Source organism: Wyeomyia smithii, chromosome 2 (genome assembly GCF_029784165.1).
Source record: "Wyeomyia smithii strain HCP4-BCI-WySm-NY-G18 chromosome 2, ASM2978416v1, whole genome shotgun sequence".
NCBI classification, from domain to species: Eukaryota; Metazoa; Arthropoda; class Insecta; order Diptera; family Culicidae; genus Wyeomyia; species Wyeomyia smithii.
The window spans coordinates 29,939,879-29,956,915 of NC_073695.1; the positions used below are offsets into that span (position 1 = coordinate 29,939,879).

The 17,037-nt window shown below is 37.3% G+C and overlaps 1 protein-coding gene across 1 annotated transcript in view; it reads left to right on the forward strand.

Moving 5' to 3' along the window:
* LOC129722714 (uncharacterized) overlaps positions 1-7,819 on the forward strand; it is a 72,516-nt gene extending 64,697 nt beyond the window's left edge. The window contains exon 10 of the mRNA XM_055676398.1: positions 1,969-7,819. Coding sequence (XP_055532373.1) covers positions 1,969-3,529 — 1,561 coding nt within the window. The 3' untranslated portion in view covers positions 3,530-7,819. The remainder of the gene's footprint in view (positions 1-1,968) is intronic.
* Positions 7,820-17,037: the final 9,218 nt, after the last annotated feature.

The following is a 17,037-nucleotide window of genomic DNA, read 5'->3' on the forward strand; positions in this document are numbered from 1 at the left end:
TTAAGGGTGCGTACGATACAGTGAAACGCAACGAGCTTTGGCAAATAATGCTAGAACATGGTTTCCCAACAAAACTAATTAAACTGTCACGTGCATGCTTCTGGGCTTTGCGGACGACATTGTTATAATTGGTGTTAACCGTAGAGCAGTCGAGGAGGCCTTTACGGCTCTCAAAAGGAAAGCTGCGAGAATTGGACGCACCATAAACACTGCCAAAACGAAATTTGCGCTCTATAGGACTCTGATCCTCCCGGTGGCGCTCGGACATGAATCGTGGACGTGGAAGGAGGCCGATCGACGAGCGCTTGGGGTCTTCGAGCGTAGAATCCTGCGATCAATACTCGGAGGCAAACTAGAAAATAGAGTGTGGCGCAGGCGTATGAATCACGAGCTGTACGAAGTATACAAACACGCTGATATTGTCAAGCTGATGAAACACGGCAGGTTACAGTGGGCTGGCCATGTAGCACGGATGGTGGATGAGCGACCGGCAAAGATGATATTTAGCAGAGAACCGGATAGAGGCCGACGACTTCTAGGCAGACCTCACACGCGCTGGATGTGTGCTGTCGACGAGGATGCAAGAGCAGCGGGTGTAAGGGGAGACTGGAGAGTAGCAGCCTAAGACAGAGTTTTGTAGAGACGTATTCTGGATTCGGCATAGGATCTCAACGATCTGTCGCCATAAAAGTAAAGTAAGTAATTCTCTAGGAATCATCCAGATTCTGAAATTACCCAACTTGGGTCATTTTTGAGTCATTTCTAAAAACCGAAGGTTGCCATTTTTGAATTCAAAATGGCCTCCGGGGTCGTATCCAGGTCTCTGGACATAATTTTGGTTCCGAAACTACTCATGAGGTGGTATTTGGTCCATTTTAGCTGTTTTCCTAAAACCGTAAGTCGCCATCCCAAATTTCAAAATGGCGGCTGGAGTTGATTTTGGGTCTCTGGGCCGATTCCGGAAGTATTCATATGAGGAAATAATTGTAATTACATCAATAATATTATCAAACATTCATAAAAATCCGCAGTTTCGGAACATATCTTCGAAAAAACGGATTTCCGGGAATGAGAAATTTTTTTCGGGCACCGATGCCATTGAAACCGGATAAAAATTGTCAGTTACTAGTTACATGAGTTTTAATTTGTGGGTACCTGGGTACCCCGTCGGGCATGTAAGGGTGTTTTTCTGTCCAGCACATAACTTAGCCTAGCCTAGGTAGACTGCCCATAGGTGCACTCTGTGATTGGTCATAGGATAGGAATTATATTATAGAAAGTGCAAAGCTCTGGTCACTTTTAGGCAAATGATGCCACAATTAAAACAAAACTAAAATTTGAGTGTTACAAAGCCTATTGCGCGAATACCCATTGAGCAAAACTAACTTGCAAACAATTTGTGACTCGAACCATAATAAAGGAACAACAGAAACTGTGTACTTATCTGTAGATAGCTCTGCTAGACCCACGTAGCACAGCAGAAACCAGCAGCACATCAAGAACAAAGACCCTGCTTCACGATCTAACTCTTGGTACTACCAAGAACTTGGACCTTAAAAACGGATTGTTAGCCAGGCACAAGGGGCGAGACGCGAGAATTTTTGACACGAAACTTTTTCTCAACCGTTTTTGGTCACAGTTTACTTCGATCTCATGTTTTTTTGTCGAACACATAACGGTTAAAAAGTTATAATCTTTATTTTTTCCGGTATGAGCTCTAGGGCAGAAGTGTTTACCAGTATAATTAACATCGCGAGCTTCAGCTTTCGATGTGGATGACTCACACTTATTAAGAAAATATTGTCCGTATTCTTTGTTCGCAATCCGCTTGGTTTGATTTGCCTTTGCGAAGGCATTACATTCATGTAGGACCTTTAACGCTGTTACTTTACTTGAGCCGGAAATTAGAAATGATTGTAAAACCCTTCTGACCAATTCAAATTCATAAAAAAATCTCTTTTCTTCCAGTCAAATCGTGTACAACACGGAAAACCACTTACGAATAATGGAGTTGCTGCTTTACAAGCTCGACTGGAAGGAAAAGTTGCCGGAATTTCTCTCGGCACCGGCCGTTCCGCCGCGTAAGATCTCCCGAAGTACAGCTGTGCTACAGCAGCAGCAGCAGCAGCAGCAGTCGTCGAATACATCGGTCGGTGGATCCGGAAGTATGGGTAGTCTGAAGAAGCCAGCAATCACATCGCCGGTACAGCCAGGGGTGGGGGTGGCGTACAATAATGTTGCCGGTAGTGTCAACGCAGGACCGAGCAGCACTTCCGCTAGTAATGGTGCATCCGTTGCACCCGCAGATGGTCGTGGGTGGCCCCTAACACTGAGAGCGGTTGGCGATGCTGACACACCGGCAGATCTCCGAGAAGCGGAATGGTATTGGGGTAGGATCACACGGGACGAAGCCAAGGAGAAGATGACGGATGCGCAGGACGGTTCGTTTTTGGTGCGGGACGCCACCAGCGGCGGCGGTGAATACACGCTTACGCTGAGGAAAGACGGTACAGACCGTGTGATCAAGATCTACCACAATATGGGCAAGTACGGGTTCACGAAAGACTGCACTCACAATAGTGTGGTTGATCTGATCAACTACTATCGGAACGTTTCGCTGAAAGATTATAACACCATCCTGGACATCAAGTTGACGTATCCGGTTTCACGGTACGAGGATGATAACTATATTGCTAGCGCAGGAGACGATACACCCCGGTTGGCACAAAAATTCATCGACGCAGTGCAGCAATATAACGAGAAACAACTCGAGCGTACACGGCTAACGGAGGAATACACGACGGCTAAGAATAAGTCAGATTTGAAAAAGCAAGCGCAGGAGGCTTTCGCTGAGGCAGAGAAATTATTCAACGAGCAGCTAGCAATACAAGCTAAGTTCGAGAAAGAAGCGCAACCACACGAGAAACAAGGTCTAAGTACTAATCATCAGCTGATAGTGGAGCGGATGCAGGAACTGAACCAGTGCAAATTACAGCTGCAGGCCGATATGGAAAAAGAGAAGACTCGAATCTGGACGCTGGAGCGAGAGATCAACAAGCTCAACCCAGAGCTTATGACGCTGCTTCGAACAAGAGATCGCTACATGGGAGAAATGATCCGGCAGGGCGTCAGCGATAGCCAGATCAAACAAATGCTAACCGATGGTTACTTCTCGTACAATCAAAGCAGCCAGGAAATGCCCCACAATGACGAGAGCACCTGGTTGAGGCCAACATTCAACCGGCAGGACGCTGAACAGTGGCTGGTGGGGAAACCGACCGGAACCTTCCTGATACGGTCCCGCAACGGAGGCCAGTATGCGCTGTCGATCACCTGCAACGAAACGGTCAACCACTGTATTGTGCACCAAACGGAGCGCGGTTTCGGGTTCGCCGAACCGTATAACATTTACGATTCGCTGAAATCGTTGGTGCTGCACTACGCCAATAACTCACTGGAAGAACACAATGACACGCTGCAGACGACCCTCAAGTATCCGGCGTTCCACGTGAAGCAGCAATCCAACTAGAGTGAAATTCTTCCAGTTCCAGAAAACTTCTTTTTTTTCTCTTTGCTTCTATGTCTTCTAGAAGGTTAGGTTCGTTAATTCATCTCGAATGAATTGTTTGCTTATAATTAGTAAGGAAAAACTCAATTATTTTCTTAAAATTAGTAAGAAAAGCATATAATATTGGGAGGCAATAAATTTGCACTTGCGCACAGCGTGCGACTATCACTTCACCCACGTGATCTAGATTTGGCTGAATTGTACACATTCAAAAACAAAAACTATACTCTCGGTACGGTACTGTGCATTTGATTGGTTTATTTATTTATTAAAATATATATAGCTAGGAATGTTTGAAATATAATTGTCGAGGAATCGGCTAGCATTTGACAAGAGAAAACGCGGGTGCGCTTTTACGTTAATATTTAGTATGGTACAGTTTTATTTTTCGGTCAACACCCGGTTACCATTCGGTTTCAATCTTTACTGTTTCCTACGCAGTACTGCAAATTGGTTAAAAAAATTTTCTTAGCAGAAAATTTAAATTGGATCAATTTATGAGTGAACTTAATATTCATTTCCATAACATTATTTTTTTGACTCCTAACAGGTCATGTTCAAGTCTGAAATAGCAGTAAATGCTATGATGGCAGATAACAACCTACAAAGAATTGTAGTTTGACGTAAAATGATCATTTTGCTACCCTAGCTATTTTTTTAATTGGTTTGTTTTTGCTTTTTCGAAAGAGCCAGAAGACTAAAAACGATAGAGAACCTGTAGAAGGCTTGGCATTAATATCAGCATGGGTGTCTCCTAGGACGGGAGGCACTTGCTCAGAATAGTTGTACAATTATAGAAGACAGAGAATAAAACCAGAAGTAACTGAAGACAAATAAGGTTGGGGGAAATGAGGGACAGCGAGTACGAGAACAAGACGTCGGCAGTAAGTAGGAGCATGCAGTGAATAAGTCAGCAAGATCTTTTGTTTTATTGTGTAAACGTTTAAATATATATTATCTATTTGTTTATAAGGCGATCGATTGTTGTTATAAGATCGCAGTGAGATGTGAGAGATTTTTTTTTTGTATAATTATGTCTAATCATTAAGATTTTTTTCTGATCGGGTCCTATCGGTACCGCGTGGCGGTACATCGGTCACGAGATAGTAGAGGTTACGCGTTATTGTGCGTGACTCATGGCGATATACACATACAACCCATAGCAGTTATATGAATTGATTTAATCATTTTAAATTGTGTTAATAATTGTAACAAAACTGCGGAGGAAGAAACAAAAAGAAATTAATTAAGTAGCGAACCTGTGACAATGAAACATTGTAAAATCAAAACACAAACCTATGTGGAAAGAGAAGAAAACAAATTTAATATATTTCTGGAAAAGCGAATGTGAAACAAAGTAATTTAGTAATCAAAACAAGCGGAGAGTTTTTAATTTTAAAAAAACTACTTATAACAATACAAGTATAAAGTATATATTAAAAGCATAGAGAGGTAAAGTGAACGAAACAGAAACTTCAAATTTGTAACGTATAAGTTATTAGGAATGTAACAAATTGGAAAATGTTATGACAACACAGAAATATTTGTATGGCAAATTCAGCTTAAAACAACAATTTGTGAGAATAGGTGCACCGGAACGGGGACGTCTTCTGTGACTCCCCCAGTGAACAAAAAAAAAAAACATACAAGCAAACTCAGATCCAAAGTGTGTGTATTGAATTGATGAAATACAGAATTGGCAAACGAAACGAAGAATCATTTTACCAATCAACTCTGTTTAGACAGCGAGATAGTGAACAAGGGAAAATCGCGACCGCGCAATCCAGAACGCGCTAGGTTCGGTTGATGTTTTTCACTGTTGTAGCAACGTTAAATTAAAATCTCGCTTTTTGATAAATGCTAAACCAGTAAATATATAAACCATCGTGGTCCATGAAATTAGAAAACAAATTTGAAAAAATAAAAATGCAACTACATGTCTCTAAATAATTAAAACAAAGTTTTTTTTTGATAAAACATGAAACAACCCAGTTTGTAGTGCATGTAGTATATTAACATTTGTCAGTGGAAGGACAAATATATCTAAAAAAGGACAGAAATTGGATACATCGATCCAACGGATGAGCAGATTAACGCGAAGAAATTTTTACTAAAAGCAATGTCAGTTAAACCAGAATTCCCACCTGAACGAATGAGGAAACAAACATGAAAATAGTCATCATTATAAAAACTGTAACTGAAACCACATAACGCAAAGTCTTTGCAACCGATATAAACCAGTAAAAGTTAAAGTCCTGAATAGAAACTATTTTTTTCACTAAAGAACAACATTCATACTCATACAGAAACTACACACACAGACACACACACACTTACACAGCAGTTGCCTCTGTCCTCCACCTTATGTATGTGGTAGAAAGAGCGAAAGAAAAAGAAAACAAGAGAGCGCTACGGTAAAGATAAACCAGCAACACATGTGAAACATGTACAAATTAATATTAAAAACCAATTTAACTCTTAAAACTAACAGCAACTTAACCATAAAAAAATCAACCAACACACGACAAAAACACACATACTCACTCAAACATATTGCGAGTGCGAAAACGTATAAACCAAGTCCCCATCATCCCACACTCCATCCTGCGCCCCCAATTCCTCTCAAGAGTCACCCATGCCAGATACGCGACGTTAACGAACGAAAACAAATGCTTTAGAAATGATCACAGAAAGATGTGATCAATATCACGGTTGAATCTATTCGTCTAGTTATAGATACACAAGAACCGCAAGCCTATGGTTTCTCAGTTAGCGCGTCATTTGGTCAGAGATATTGAGAGTATTTATATACTATCCTGGCATTAGAACGTTCGCCAGGTGGGATGTAGAATCCTTCCAAAAAACGCTCGTATCGCTTGGGTATAGGTTTCTCTTTCACCCTTCCCTTGGAACCAATCAACAAAAGTGAAAAAAAAAAACAAAACATACAAATATATGATAAAATAATTAGTAATTATATAATACAACAAAAAACAAAAAGCTAGAGCTGTGGTCGTCGTTTTTACTAGCATTTTTCAAATTGACAAACAACAAATAATAAGAAACGAAATAAAAAAGAGAATGTGATGAATTTCGAACGGTGATATTGATATGCGAAGTTTGCGTGAGGCAAGATAAGCAAAGATAAAGAGTGAAAAGGTTGGGACACTCAAGTTGTCGACCGCACGCACTGAACGTAGACGTAACCGTGCAATAGGACCGCCTCCACGGAACGGATACGCCTAGTTGTGCGGAACGGCCGACCGACCGATAGATGACAAAAGAAATGTAATAACGTGAATGAAAAATAGGATCTATTACAATTACAAAACAAAACAAGCAGTGTTAGGATAGATAGGTGTTAGGAAAACGAAATAAAGTCATCTCTTCTAATCGAAACTCGTTTTTTTTAATTCTATATGAGGTCTCAGCTCGTTTGTCATTACAAAGGGAGCATAGAAAACAAAAACAGAACACTTTCATTCACTCACATTCACCAGGCGAAAATAGATAGTATGAAGCAGAGCATACATACACACAAATAAATATGTGAAATAACAATATTACCTCTGTTGTTATAGAATTGATGGAAAATCCAATTGTAAGCATATTCTTAACCAGTGGTGAAAAAAAAAGTAATACAGCAGTATGTTTCCAATTTTGTTCTATTCTCTACCATCCTTTTAACGGCCAGCCAAGAACGAATCCCCGATAAACCGACAGACAGTTGTAGTAGTGATGAACTATTTGCCATATAAGAGTTTAAATCGCCTGAAAGCGAAAAATTCACGAATGAGCAGGTCATTTCCTCTAATTTAGTTTGGTTTTCTTCGTTTGAGAAAAGTCTAGAGAAATACTCCTACCACTATTACACCAATACAATATAAATCATCGAAAGAAATACAAAAAACAAAGGTGAAAAAATATCCGCAAAACACAATCAAAATCGAACGAAATAAATAGGTACATTCATACACCACACACAAACAACCAAACACATTTACACACCACGGAACGATAGAGAATGATCAATAGAAAAGCTAACTAAAGTTGGGTTGCCATTCGCAGGAAGAAAAACAGTAAACGAAAATCACAGTCTAAAACTAGAACGGAGGATATGATTAAAAACGAACGGACAGAGAACAAGAGAAAAACATTAAAACGTGAGAAGAAGAAACAAAACATACAAAATAAAGTTATATGTGATTGAATGTAAATACATTTGTATAATAAAAAAAGCAAGAAAAATTAGCACAGCGGAACTTTTCGATACAAACGATAATGTCTCACTATATATCGTGTATTCGTGACACCTCACTTGGGACAAGGCTTAGGGAAAAACTCTGTTTGAAATGACTTGGCTGAAAGTTCTTATAGATGTTCCTATTTGCTAAACTGCCGCTATTCGCATAACAGTCCTATGTAAAATTTTGTGTTTTCTTGTTTTTTTTGCGGGAATGGGTCCTTTTTGGCATGCTCTTCAAGAATAGCCATTAAAATCAAGGTTGTGGGGATCAAACCTTACTTATTTTAATGGCTATTCTTGAAAAGCATGCCGAAACACCCAAATTCTACATAGGACTGTTATGCGCATAGCGACAGTAAAGGTGTCATTTTGTGCTATTAGTATTTTTTTGAATCATGGCTAATTGTTGAAAGAGGTTTTTGTGAAAATGGTATTGATGATAAAAAATATTTTTAGTTTCTGATACGTCTCACGTTTTCGGCGAAATTGCAGTTAATAATTCTGTCTTTCAAAAACAACTTTACCGAAGACACTATAGAGTTGTCCAACACATGGACACTATACGACACTATAGAGTTCTCCAACACATGGACACTATAGTACACTGTATATTGAAATTTGTGAGAGTGTGAATCAAACTCGGTAGTTTTTTATTTTCTTTTTAGATGACAGTTCTCACAGGTGACAAAAAATTCTTACAGCTAACAAAGAAAAATTGATTACATCGCACTTATACAAACGCGTCTGGAGAACTCTATAGACCTTTTTACGTACGAATGTGTTTGTGCCACTAGTTGAGGAAAATATTTGCAAATAGCTGTTTTGTTTGCAATGCTATGTTTTTAGCAGCTGGACAAATTTTCAGTTGAACACTCATTATGTGTTTTGAACTTGTTTCTGAATAAATGTTTTCATTCGTGATCAGAAATCGGAAGAAGCTGCTGAAGTTTGGAGGAAACAAAAGCAACTATAGTGCGTTTGTATGAGTGCGATGTTTACGATTTATTCTTTGTTAGCTGTAAGAATTTTTTGTCACCTGTGAGAACTGTCATCTGAAAGAGAGCATAAAAAACTACCGAGTTTCAGTGCGTCTTGAACTGTCCTACAGATCAGACGTTTTTTCGGTTGCTTGTGGACTGGTCTTTGACTGCCTACAGCTTCAAAGTTTGTGTTTTGTCAGTGTGTCTTTTAAAGACTACCTGAAAGTTATTTCCCATCAGTCTTTCTCAATACTACCTACTTTAAATTTAGCATTTGTTTTAGCTTTTTTCGTATCACCTGAAATGGCTGGACGGAAAAAGAAACCTCGCATCGCTGCGGGGAGGAAAAGAGAGGCATCTCTTTCTGACACATCGAGTGTCTGTAGTGACAATCCTTTTGATATTTTGCCTGAGCAAAAAGCTGGTGAAATGGAAGTTACCAATAATGAAACTATACAAAATATAAAATCTTTAAAAAAGGAGAAAGTTCCACCTATTGTGGTAACTATTTCTTCTGAATTTAATATATTCAAAAAGGAACTTTCAACGTTTGTTTCTGACGTTAAAGTTACCTATCAAATTGGCCGTAGAGGTGAATGCCGCTTATTAGCCGACTCAGTAAAGGGTCGTGATCGTCTTGTTCAGTATTTAACTGACAAGATGTACAAATTTTTTACATATGACACCAAGAACGCCAAGCCGTTCAAGGTTGTCTTGAAAGGTCTCACCAACGATCAAACCGTTGATGAGATCAAACTTACTTTAACAGAATTACTTGGCATAGCCCCTACCCAAGTAATTCTAATGAAACAAAAATCACGAGGCGAGAACAGTCAGAGAACTGGAATTTCCCTTGTTAATTATTTAATTCATTTTAACCGCAATGAGGTTAACAACTTAAAGTTTTTTGAAAAAGCACATGCTTTGTATAATGTGCGTGTAAAATGGGAAATTTATAGGAAGTATGGCGGAGGTGAAAAGCATATCACCCAATGCCGTACTTGCCAACGTTATGGCCATGGTTCCAAATTCTGTAACATGGACCAAAAATGTCTTAATTGTGGAGACTCTTCTCACAAAAAGGACACATGTCCTGTGAAAGAGAGTAAAAATTTTCGCTGTGCGAATTGTAACGGCAACCATATGTCAAATTTTTATCAATGCCCAGTCCGTTTAGCAATTGTTAAGGCAAGGCAAGGTAAACAAAATTCAATTTCTCAATTAAAACCAACTTCAAAACAAAATTCTCCAAGCGTACCAGTGACGCATAGTTTACCTACTCCTTTGCATACCCGTTTAACTTATGCACAGGTTACAGGTAGTTCGAACATTATACCGCCTAGTGTTGGTAGTTCGAAAATGACCGTTAATATGGGTAAGCAAAACACGCTAGAAAATAATTGTACACCTGTTACTCCAGCTAATATTGCTGCCGAAAATATTTTTTCTAATGTCAACTGCCTGGGGCCTATTACGGCAGGTAAACTTTCTTTTTTGCAACAGGCAATGTTCGATCTTATGAACGCCATGTTGCAGGCAAAATCAATGTTTGAAGCCATTCAAATAGGCACAAATTTTACTATTAAAATTGTTTCTAATTTAAAATTTAGCAATGATTTTAAATAAAACAATTAAAATATTAAATTGGAATGCTCGCTCATTGAAGGCCAATGAGAATGAGCTTTTTAATTTTTTAACAGTAAATAATGTGCATATTGCAATTATTACTGAAACATTTTTGAAACCTAACATAAAATTAAAATATGATCCCAATTACGTGGTTCATAGATATGATAGGATTCAGGGTTCCGGCGGTGGAGTTGCAATTGTTATTCATCGCCGAATCAAACATCGTGCTCTTCCCCATCTTGAGACGAAAGTTATTGAAGCTTTGGGAATTGAAGTTCAAACTGAACTTGGGATTTTATTTATTGCCGCAGCATATTTACCATTTCAATGCACACGCGAGCACAAAAATTATTTTAAAGGTGATTTACAAAAACTCACCAGAAATCGTTCGAAATTTTTCATAATCGGCGATTTTAACGCTAAACATCGTTCATGGAATAATTCTCAAAGTAATTCCAATGGCAAAATTTTATTCAATGATTGTTCTTCAGGATACTATTCTATTTTGTCTCCGAATAGTCCTACATGCTTTTCTTCTGTAAGAAACCCTTCAACAATTGATTTGGTGCTAACAGATCAAAGTCATGTATGTAGTGATTTGATCACACATGCTGACTTTGATTCTGACCATCTTCCAATAACTTTTTCTTTATCCCATGAATCAGTTTTAAACCCTATGAGCTCTGTTTTTAACTATAACAAGGCTAATTGGGAAAGATACAAAACTCATATTGAGAGAAATTTCAATAATGAGCTTGGTTTGCAAAACGAAGTGAATATTGATTCCGCTTTGGAAGCATTAAAATGTGCAATTGTTGATGCCAGGAATTATTCTGTTCCAAAGGTTCAAGTGAAATTTGATTCATCAATAATTGACGAAAATCTTCAACTTCTAATTCGCTTGAAAAATGTCCGCAGACGTCAATATCAACGTTCTCGTGACCCTGTTTTTAAAACTATTTATAAAGATTTACAGAAAGAGATTAAACATAGATTTACTCTTCTGAGAAATCAAAATTTTGAGACTAAAGTTGAAAATTTGAAACCATATTCAAAACCATTTTGGAAGCTGTCGAAGATTCTTAAGAAACCTTCAAAGCCTATTCCAGTTTAAAAAGATGGTGAACGTTTTCTTGTATCCAATGAACAAAAGGCTCAAAGACTTGCTCAGCAGTTTGAGAGTGTTCATAACTCAAATTTGAATTTTGTGAGTCCAATTGAAAATGAAGTCACACGTCAATTTGATTTAATTTCTTCCCAGAATTTTTCACCTGCAGAAATAATTGAAACTAACTTGAATGAGATTAAATCAATTATTAAAAATTTCAAAAATATGAAAGCACCTGGTGACGATGGAATCTTTAATATACTAATCAAACATCTCCCTGAGAGCACAATGGAATTTTTAGTAAAAATTTTCAATTGCTGCTTCAAAATTGCATATTTTCCCAAATTATGGAAAAATGCAAAAATTACTCCCATTTTAAAACCGGATAAGAACCCAGCTGAAGTTTCAAGTTATCGACCAATCAGTTTGCTTTTTTCAATAAGTAAACTGTTTGAGAGAATTATTCTTAACAGAATGATGTCACACATCAACGAAAATTCAATTTTTGCAAATGAACAGTTTGGATTTCGCCATGGGCATTCCACAACTCATCAATTGCTCAGAGTTACTAATATGATACGAGCTAACAAATCTGAAGGTTATTCCACTGGAGCTGCTCTTTTAGACATAGAAAAAGCATTCGACAGTGTTTGGCATAAAGGTTTGATTGCGAAATTGCAAACTTTTAATTTTCCAATTTTCCTAATCAAAATTTTAAAAAATTATCTTACTGATCGAACTCTGCAGGTTGTCTATCAGAATTCAAAATCTGATAGATTTCCTGTCAGAGCAGGTGTACCTCAAGGTTCAGTCTTGGGTCCAGTCCTGTACAACATATTCACTTCAGATCTTCCTGATTTGCCTCCAGGATGCACAAAGTCATTGTTCTGCGATGACACAAGCATTTCCGTAAAAGGAAAAAGTCTTCGTGTCATATGCAGTCGATTGCAGAAAAGTTTAGATATTTTTTCTTCCTACTTGCAAAAGTGGAAAATCTCTCCCAATGCTTCTAAAACTCAAATGATAATTTTTCCGCATAAGCCTAGGGCTTCTTTCCTCAAGCCAAACAATAATCACGTTGTCAAGATGAGTGGGGTTATTTTAAGTTGGTCCGACAAGGTTAAGTACTTGGGACTAATTTATGATAAAAAACTTATTTTCAAAGAGCACATTGAGAGTATACAAGCCAAGTGCATCAAATATACGAGATGTTTATATCCTCTCATTAACAGGAATTCTAAACTTTTTTTAAAGAACAAACTTTTGATTTACAAACAAATTTTTAGACCAGCAATGCTTTATGCTGTACCGATCTGGTCAAGTTGCTGTTCAACAAGGAAGAAAACGCTTCAAAGGATTCAGAATAAAATTCTGAAAATGATTTTGAAGCGTCCTCCTTGGTTTGGTACACTCGAATTACATAGACTTACTGGTGTTGAACCATTAGAAGCTATGTCAAATAAAATTGTTAACAATTTTCGACAAAAATCGTTGCAATCCTCAATTGCTACGATAAGCTCTCTTTATAGCCAATAAGTTAGCATTTAAGTTAGTTGTAAGTTTACTTTCCTCTCTTGACAAGTAGGTTTAAATCCCTACGAATGATAAGTCCTAATTGCGAAAGCAAACAAATCCTAACAATTAAAATTACAAATTTCTAACAGTGTTAAGAAGTCACCATTTGTGATTGGACACACATACTCATTATTTACTAATATTTATCATAAATACTTAAGCTACTAACAAATCCCCCCTTTAAAAAAAAAAAAAAAACTACCGAGTTGGATTCACACTCTCACAAATTTCAATATACAGTGTAAAGCGGGCCGTCTCGTAGTGTTTGTGTGTTTTCGCTTGGAGAACTCTATACACGGGTTTACACGTTTACTAGTGTGCGTAGGTGAAAAGTCACTTATCTCTATGGAGGATAGTGACGCAACTAGGGTTGCCACCTGACGTGGATATTTTACCCGAAGATTTTGAAGTCGTGAGCGGGGGGGATGTTTGCAAAAGTTAAAATTTATTTACACAAAATTGTTCTAAGGCGTCATCCATTAATTATGTAAGGACTTTTTTCGAAATTTTCGACCCCCCCTCCCCATTATAAGGCTTAGTAAGTTTTGGCATTACCCCTCCCCCCCCCACGAATCTTACGTAAGATTGTCTTTTTAGGGAAAAAAAATATTTTCAAAGGTAAAACATTTTTTTTACACATAGCATATTCGTAGAGGATAAAACAAAACAAGTTAATACAGTTGATACTATTTTAAAGTAAACAAAATTCAAAATTTATTAGAAATGAAGTAAAGCACGCAATCACCCAGCGACGGCGAATTCACTGCTTTCCCACGGTTCAACTGTTAAGATCGCAGCGATAAATAATTCAACTAATTTTACTTTATTTAGTTTTGTAAACTTTTTTTCCAGTTTTTTTTTAATTTTTTCAATCTTACGTATGATTCTCTTGAATCCCCCTCTCCCCCGTCGTAAGCATTCGTAAGAAATTCGGATACCCATCCTCTCCCCCTAAACCTTTACGTAATTTGTGGATGACCCCTAAACTATTTTTATAGTTTGTTACCGATTGAACTCTAAATATTTGGATTTAGAGACTGAACAGCTAAATATTTGGATTAAATTCATTAAAATGATAAATATTTGCCGTAAACCGAACAGCTATATCCTTCAAATAAAATTCTCAAAAAAATCCGAAAACTCTTGAGATACTTACGCTTCATTTCTGAGTTTTTTGGCAATTCAGTGCGTATGACTTACGCCGTTTCCAGAGCGAGTTGAAAATGATTCCGCTGGCTCAGAGAAATTTTGCTTCTACTTTGAGACCCGGAAACTACCTCCCGGGCCCGAGGAAAATTAGCGTTCGCCCGGAGACCCTGAGATCACTTCGCAAACCAGGAGAATTCGGGTGAGACCCGGAGAGGTGGCAATCTTAGACGCAACCCATTTTGGCGGTCAGGTAATTTTCAATAGCAGTAAAGGAGTAGAAAATACAACGTAGCATAGCAACTTCAACAAACTATGGGCGTTTTGTTATTGAGGTTTCGTCATGCGCATGCGCGGATCAAAATAAATAAAAGTTTTTATTAACGTTGCTATGCTACGTTGCAACTTTTTAATGTTTTTCACTCCGTTACTGCGATTAAAAATTATCTGACCTACAGAAAACGTTAAAATCGGCTGCGTGAACTGTCCGCCAATACTGCTCGTAGAAAGCAGGATACGATAAGGGGCCTTCGCCTTTCACCGTTGTCCTTTTTGTACACGTGGACATTTTTTTACAATGAAAAAATGAAAAACATTTGGTCCTGTGGATTATTTACTGATTAAGCATAAAAAATGTCAGCAAAAAGAACACTAATAATTTCAGATTCAGCTCAAAACCTCCTAGACCAGAAAAATCATAAATGAAAAAAAAAAACATCAAAATTCAGCCTAAAAGTGCTGAGAAAAGATCAGAAAAGGGCAATTCAGAAATCCCTATTTTTGCTGTTATTGATTCCTACCCTTTCGGCAACTTTTGACATTACCTACCCTTTTGACAACTCTGCTTCAGAGCTTTGAAAAATCCTTTTTTAAAAAGACGCTTGAACGTTTTCGCGTTCAGTGACATGCTTTCCTTTTTGTGCGATCCTTCGCTCATTTTCAACTTGTATCTGCAGCATGTTCAATTTCAAAGAACGGTTTAAAGCAGAACGAATATGGAACGAGCTGCGTGCAACCTTTGCTTCCGCAAAAGGACCGCCGCTTTGTCTTTCATGTCCGTCATACCGGCATTCACATACCATTTTTCGTTTGCGTTCATGATCGTCCGAAAAAACAGTCAATCAGACTTCAACATTCACGAATATGCAACGGGCTGCGTGAGTTGTTTCCGCAAAAGGAGCACGGCCTCGGTATTCAAGGCCGTTCGGGAAACTTCGTACAACGTTCTGTCTGCATTACCATTCCGTTTTTCTTTTATGTTCATGATCGACCGAAAAAACAGTCAATCAGTCTAAAGCATTCTTACGTTTGAGGCGTAGCGAGAGAATTCCGAAAAGATGCTTAACATTCGCGTTGTTGTCAAAAATACGATTTGTGGTTGGAATAAGTTTTAAATATATATATATATTTTTAATAAATCGCTCGCAACTTTTGTATCCGTTGTTTTTTCATAGAGTGAAAGTGGTACATGCTACATGGCCGTCGTATCCAAATACAATTACGTTTTAATACAAAATTCCAATTCTTTTGATCGTCTCGTTTTGTTACATGGTCTGCACTGCATTAGTGCACTTGAATCTATGAAATTCAAAAATCAAAATAAGTTATCGGAGTATATTGATTAACAGCATTTAAAGAAAAATCACCATTCGTGCTCGCAACAACTCAAAAAGTTAGGTATATACCGTAAAACGGGGTAACATTGATTAGTTTTTTCACTTTTTCGCGAGTACACTGGGGACTTTTTTACGCGGTTTTTTTTATACGCGACTTTTTTTACGCGATTTTTTACAATAACGCGGATTATTTTTACGCGGTTAACGCGGATTACACTGTGCTACAAATGAAAAAAAAAATGCAAGAACTTCTGAAGTAACCTAGTGTAGGTTATAGGTCTTGTTGAGTGTAACATACTATTTATCACATATAGGTAAAATTTAAAAAAAATATGAATCATCTTATTTTATTAATTATAAATCATCTTATTTATTTTAGAACTATTCATCACATATAGGTAAACTCTTTAAACATATTTATGTATATCAAAATTTCTATTTTTCGCCTTTCCAAAATTTGGGGTTTTTTGAAAAACTTGAAGTTAACGCGCAGGTAACACTTGACTAAAACTATAACCCACACTAAATCATATCAAAAGTTCTTGCATTTTTTTATCATTTGTAGCGATAGAAGCCAAAAATACTGGTTTTCTAAAATAATATGTAACTAAGCCAAATATCAACCGATTTTCACAAAATACTTTCATTTGATTCGAAAGTAAATATACTTTCAAAATTATAGTATAATTGTGGTATGTTTCTTAAAACAATAGACGGCAAATTTCAAATAAAGTCGAAAAACTGCGTTGAAAAATCTAAAAACTTATATTTAAACTCAATTAACTCAACATGTTTTATTGATATTAGTAAAAACCTGTATATATTTTGAAAGCTCTATTTGTCCCCTTTTTAAAACTGCTTAAATATTAGAAATCGGTTGATAAATGACTGAGTTGAAAAATATTATATGCGCTGAGGTCCAAAAAACCGTATTTTGACCCTAACTTCAGAATTTGAGGGTGTTTGTAAAATTTCTAGTATGGGCGAATGTTATACTCAACACGACCTACAACCTACACTAGATCACTTAAGAAGTTATAAATCGCTGTGGCACAGTGACGATTATTTTTACGCGACATAAGTTTAGTATAAGTAAATGCAATAAAGTAAAAATCAATCGTATGGTTCATGACAATAAGATATTCTGTTTTATTAATCTAAATAATGCA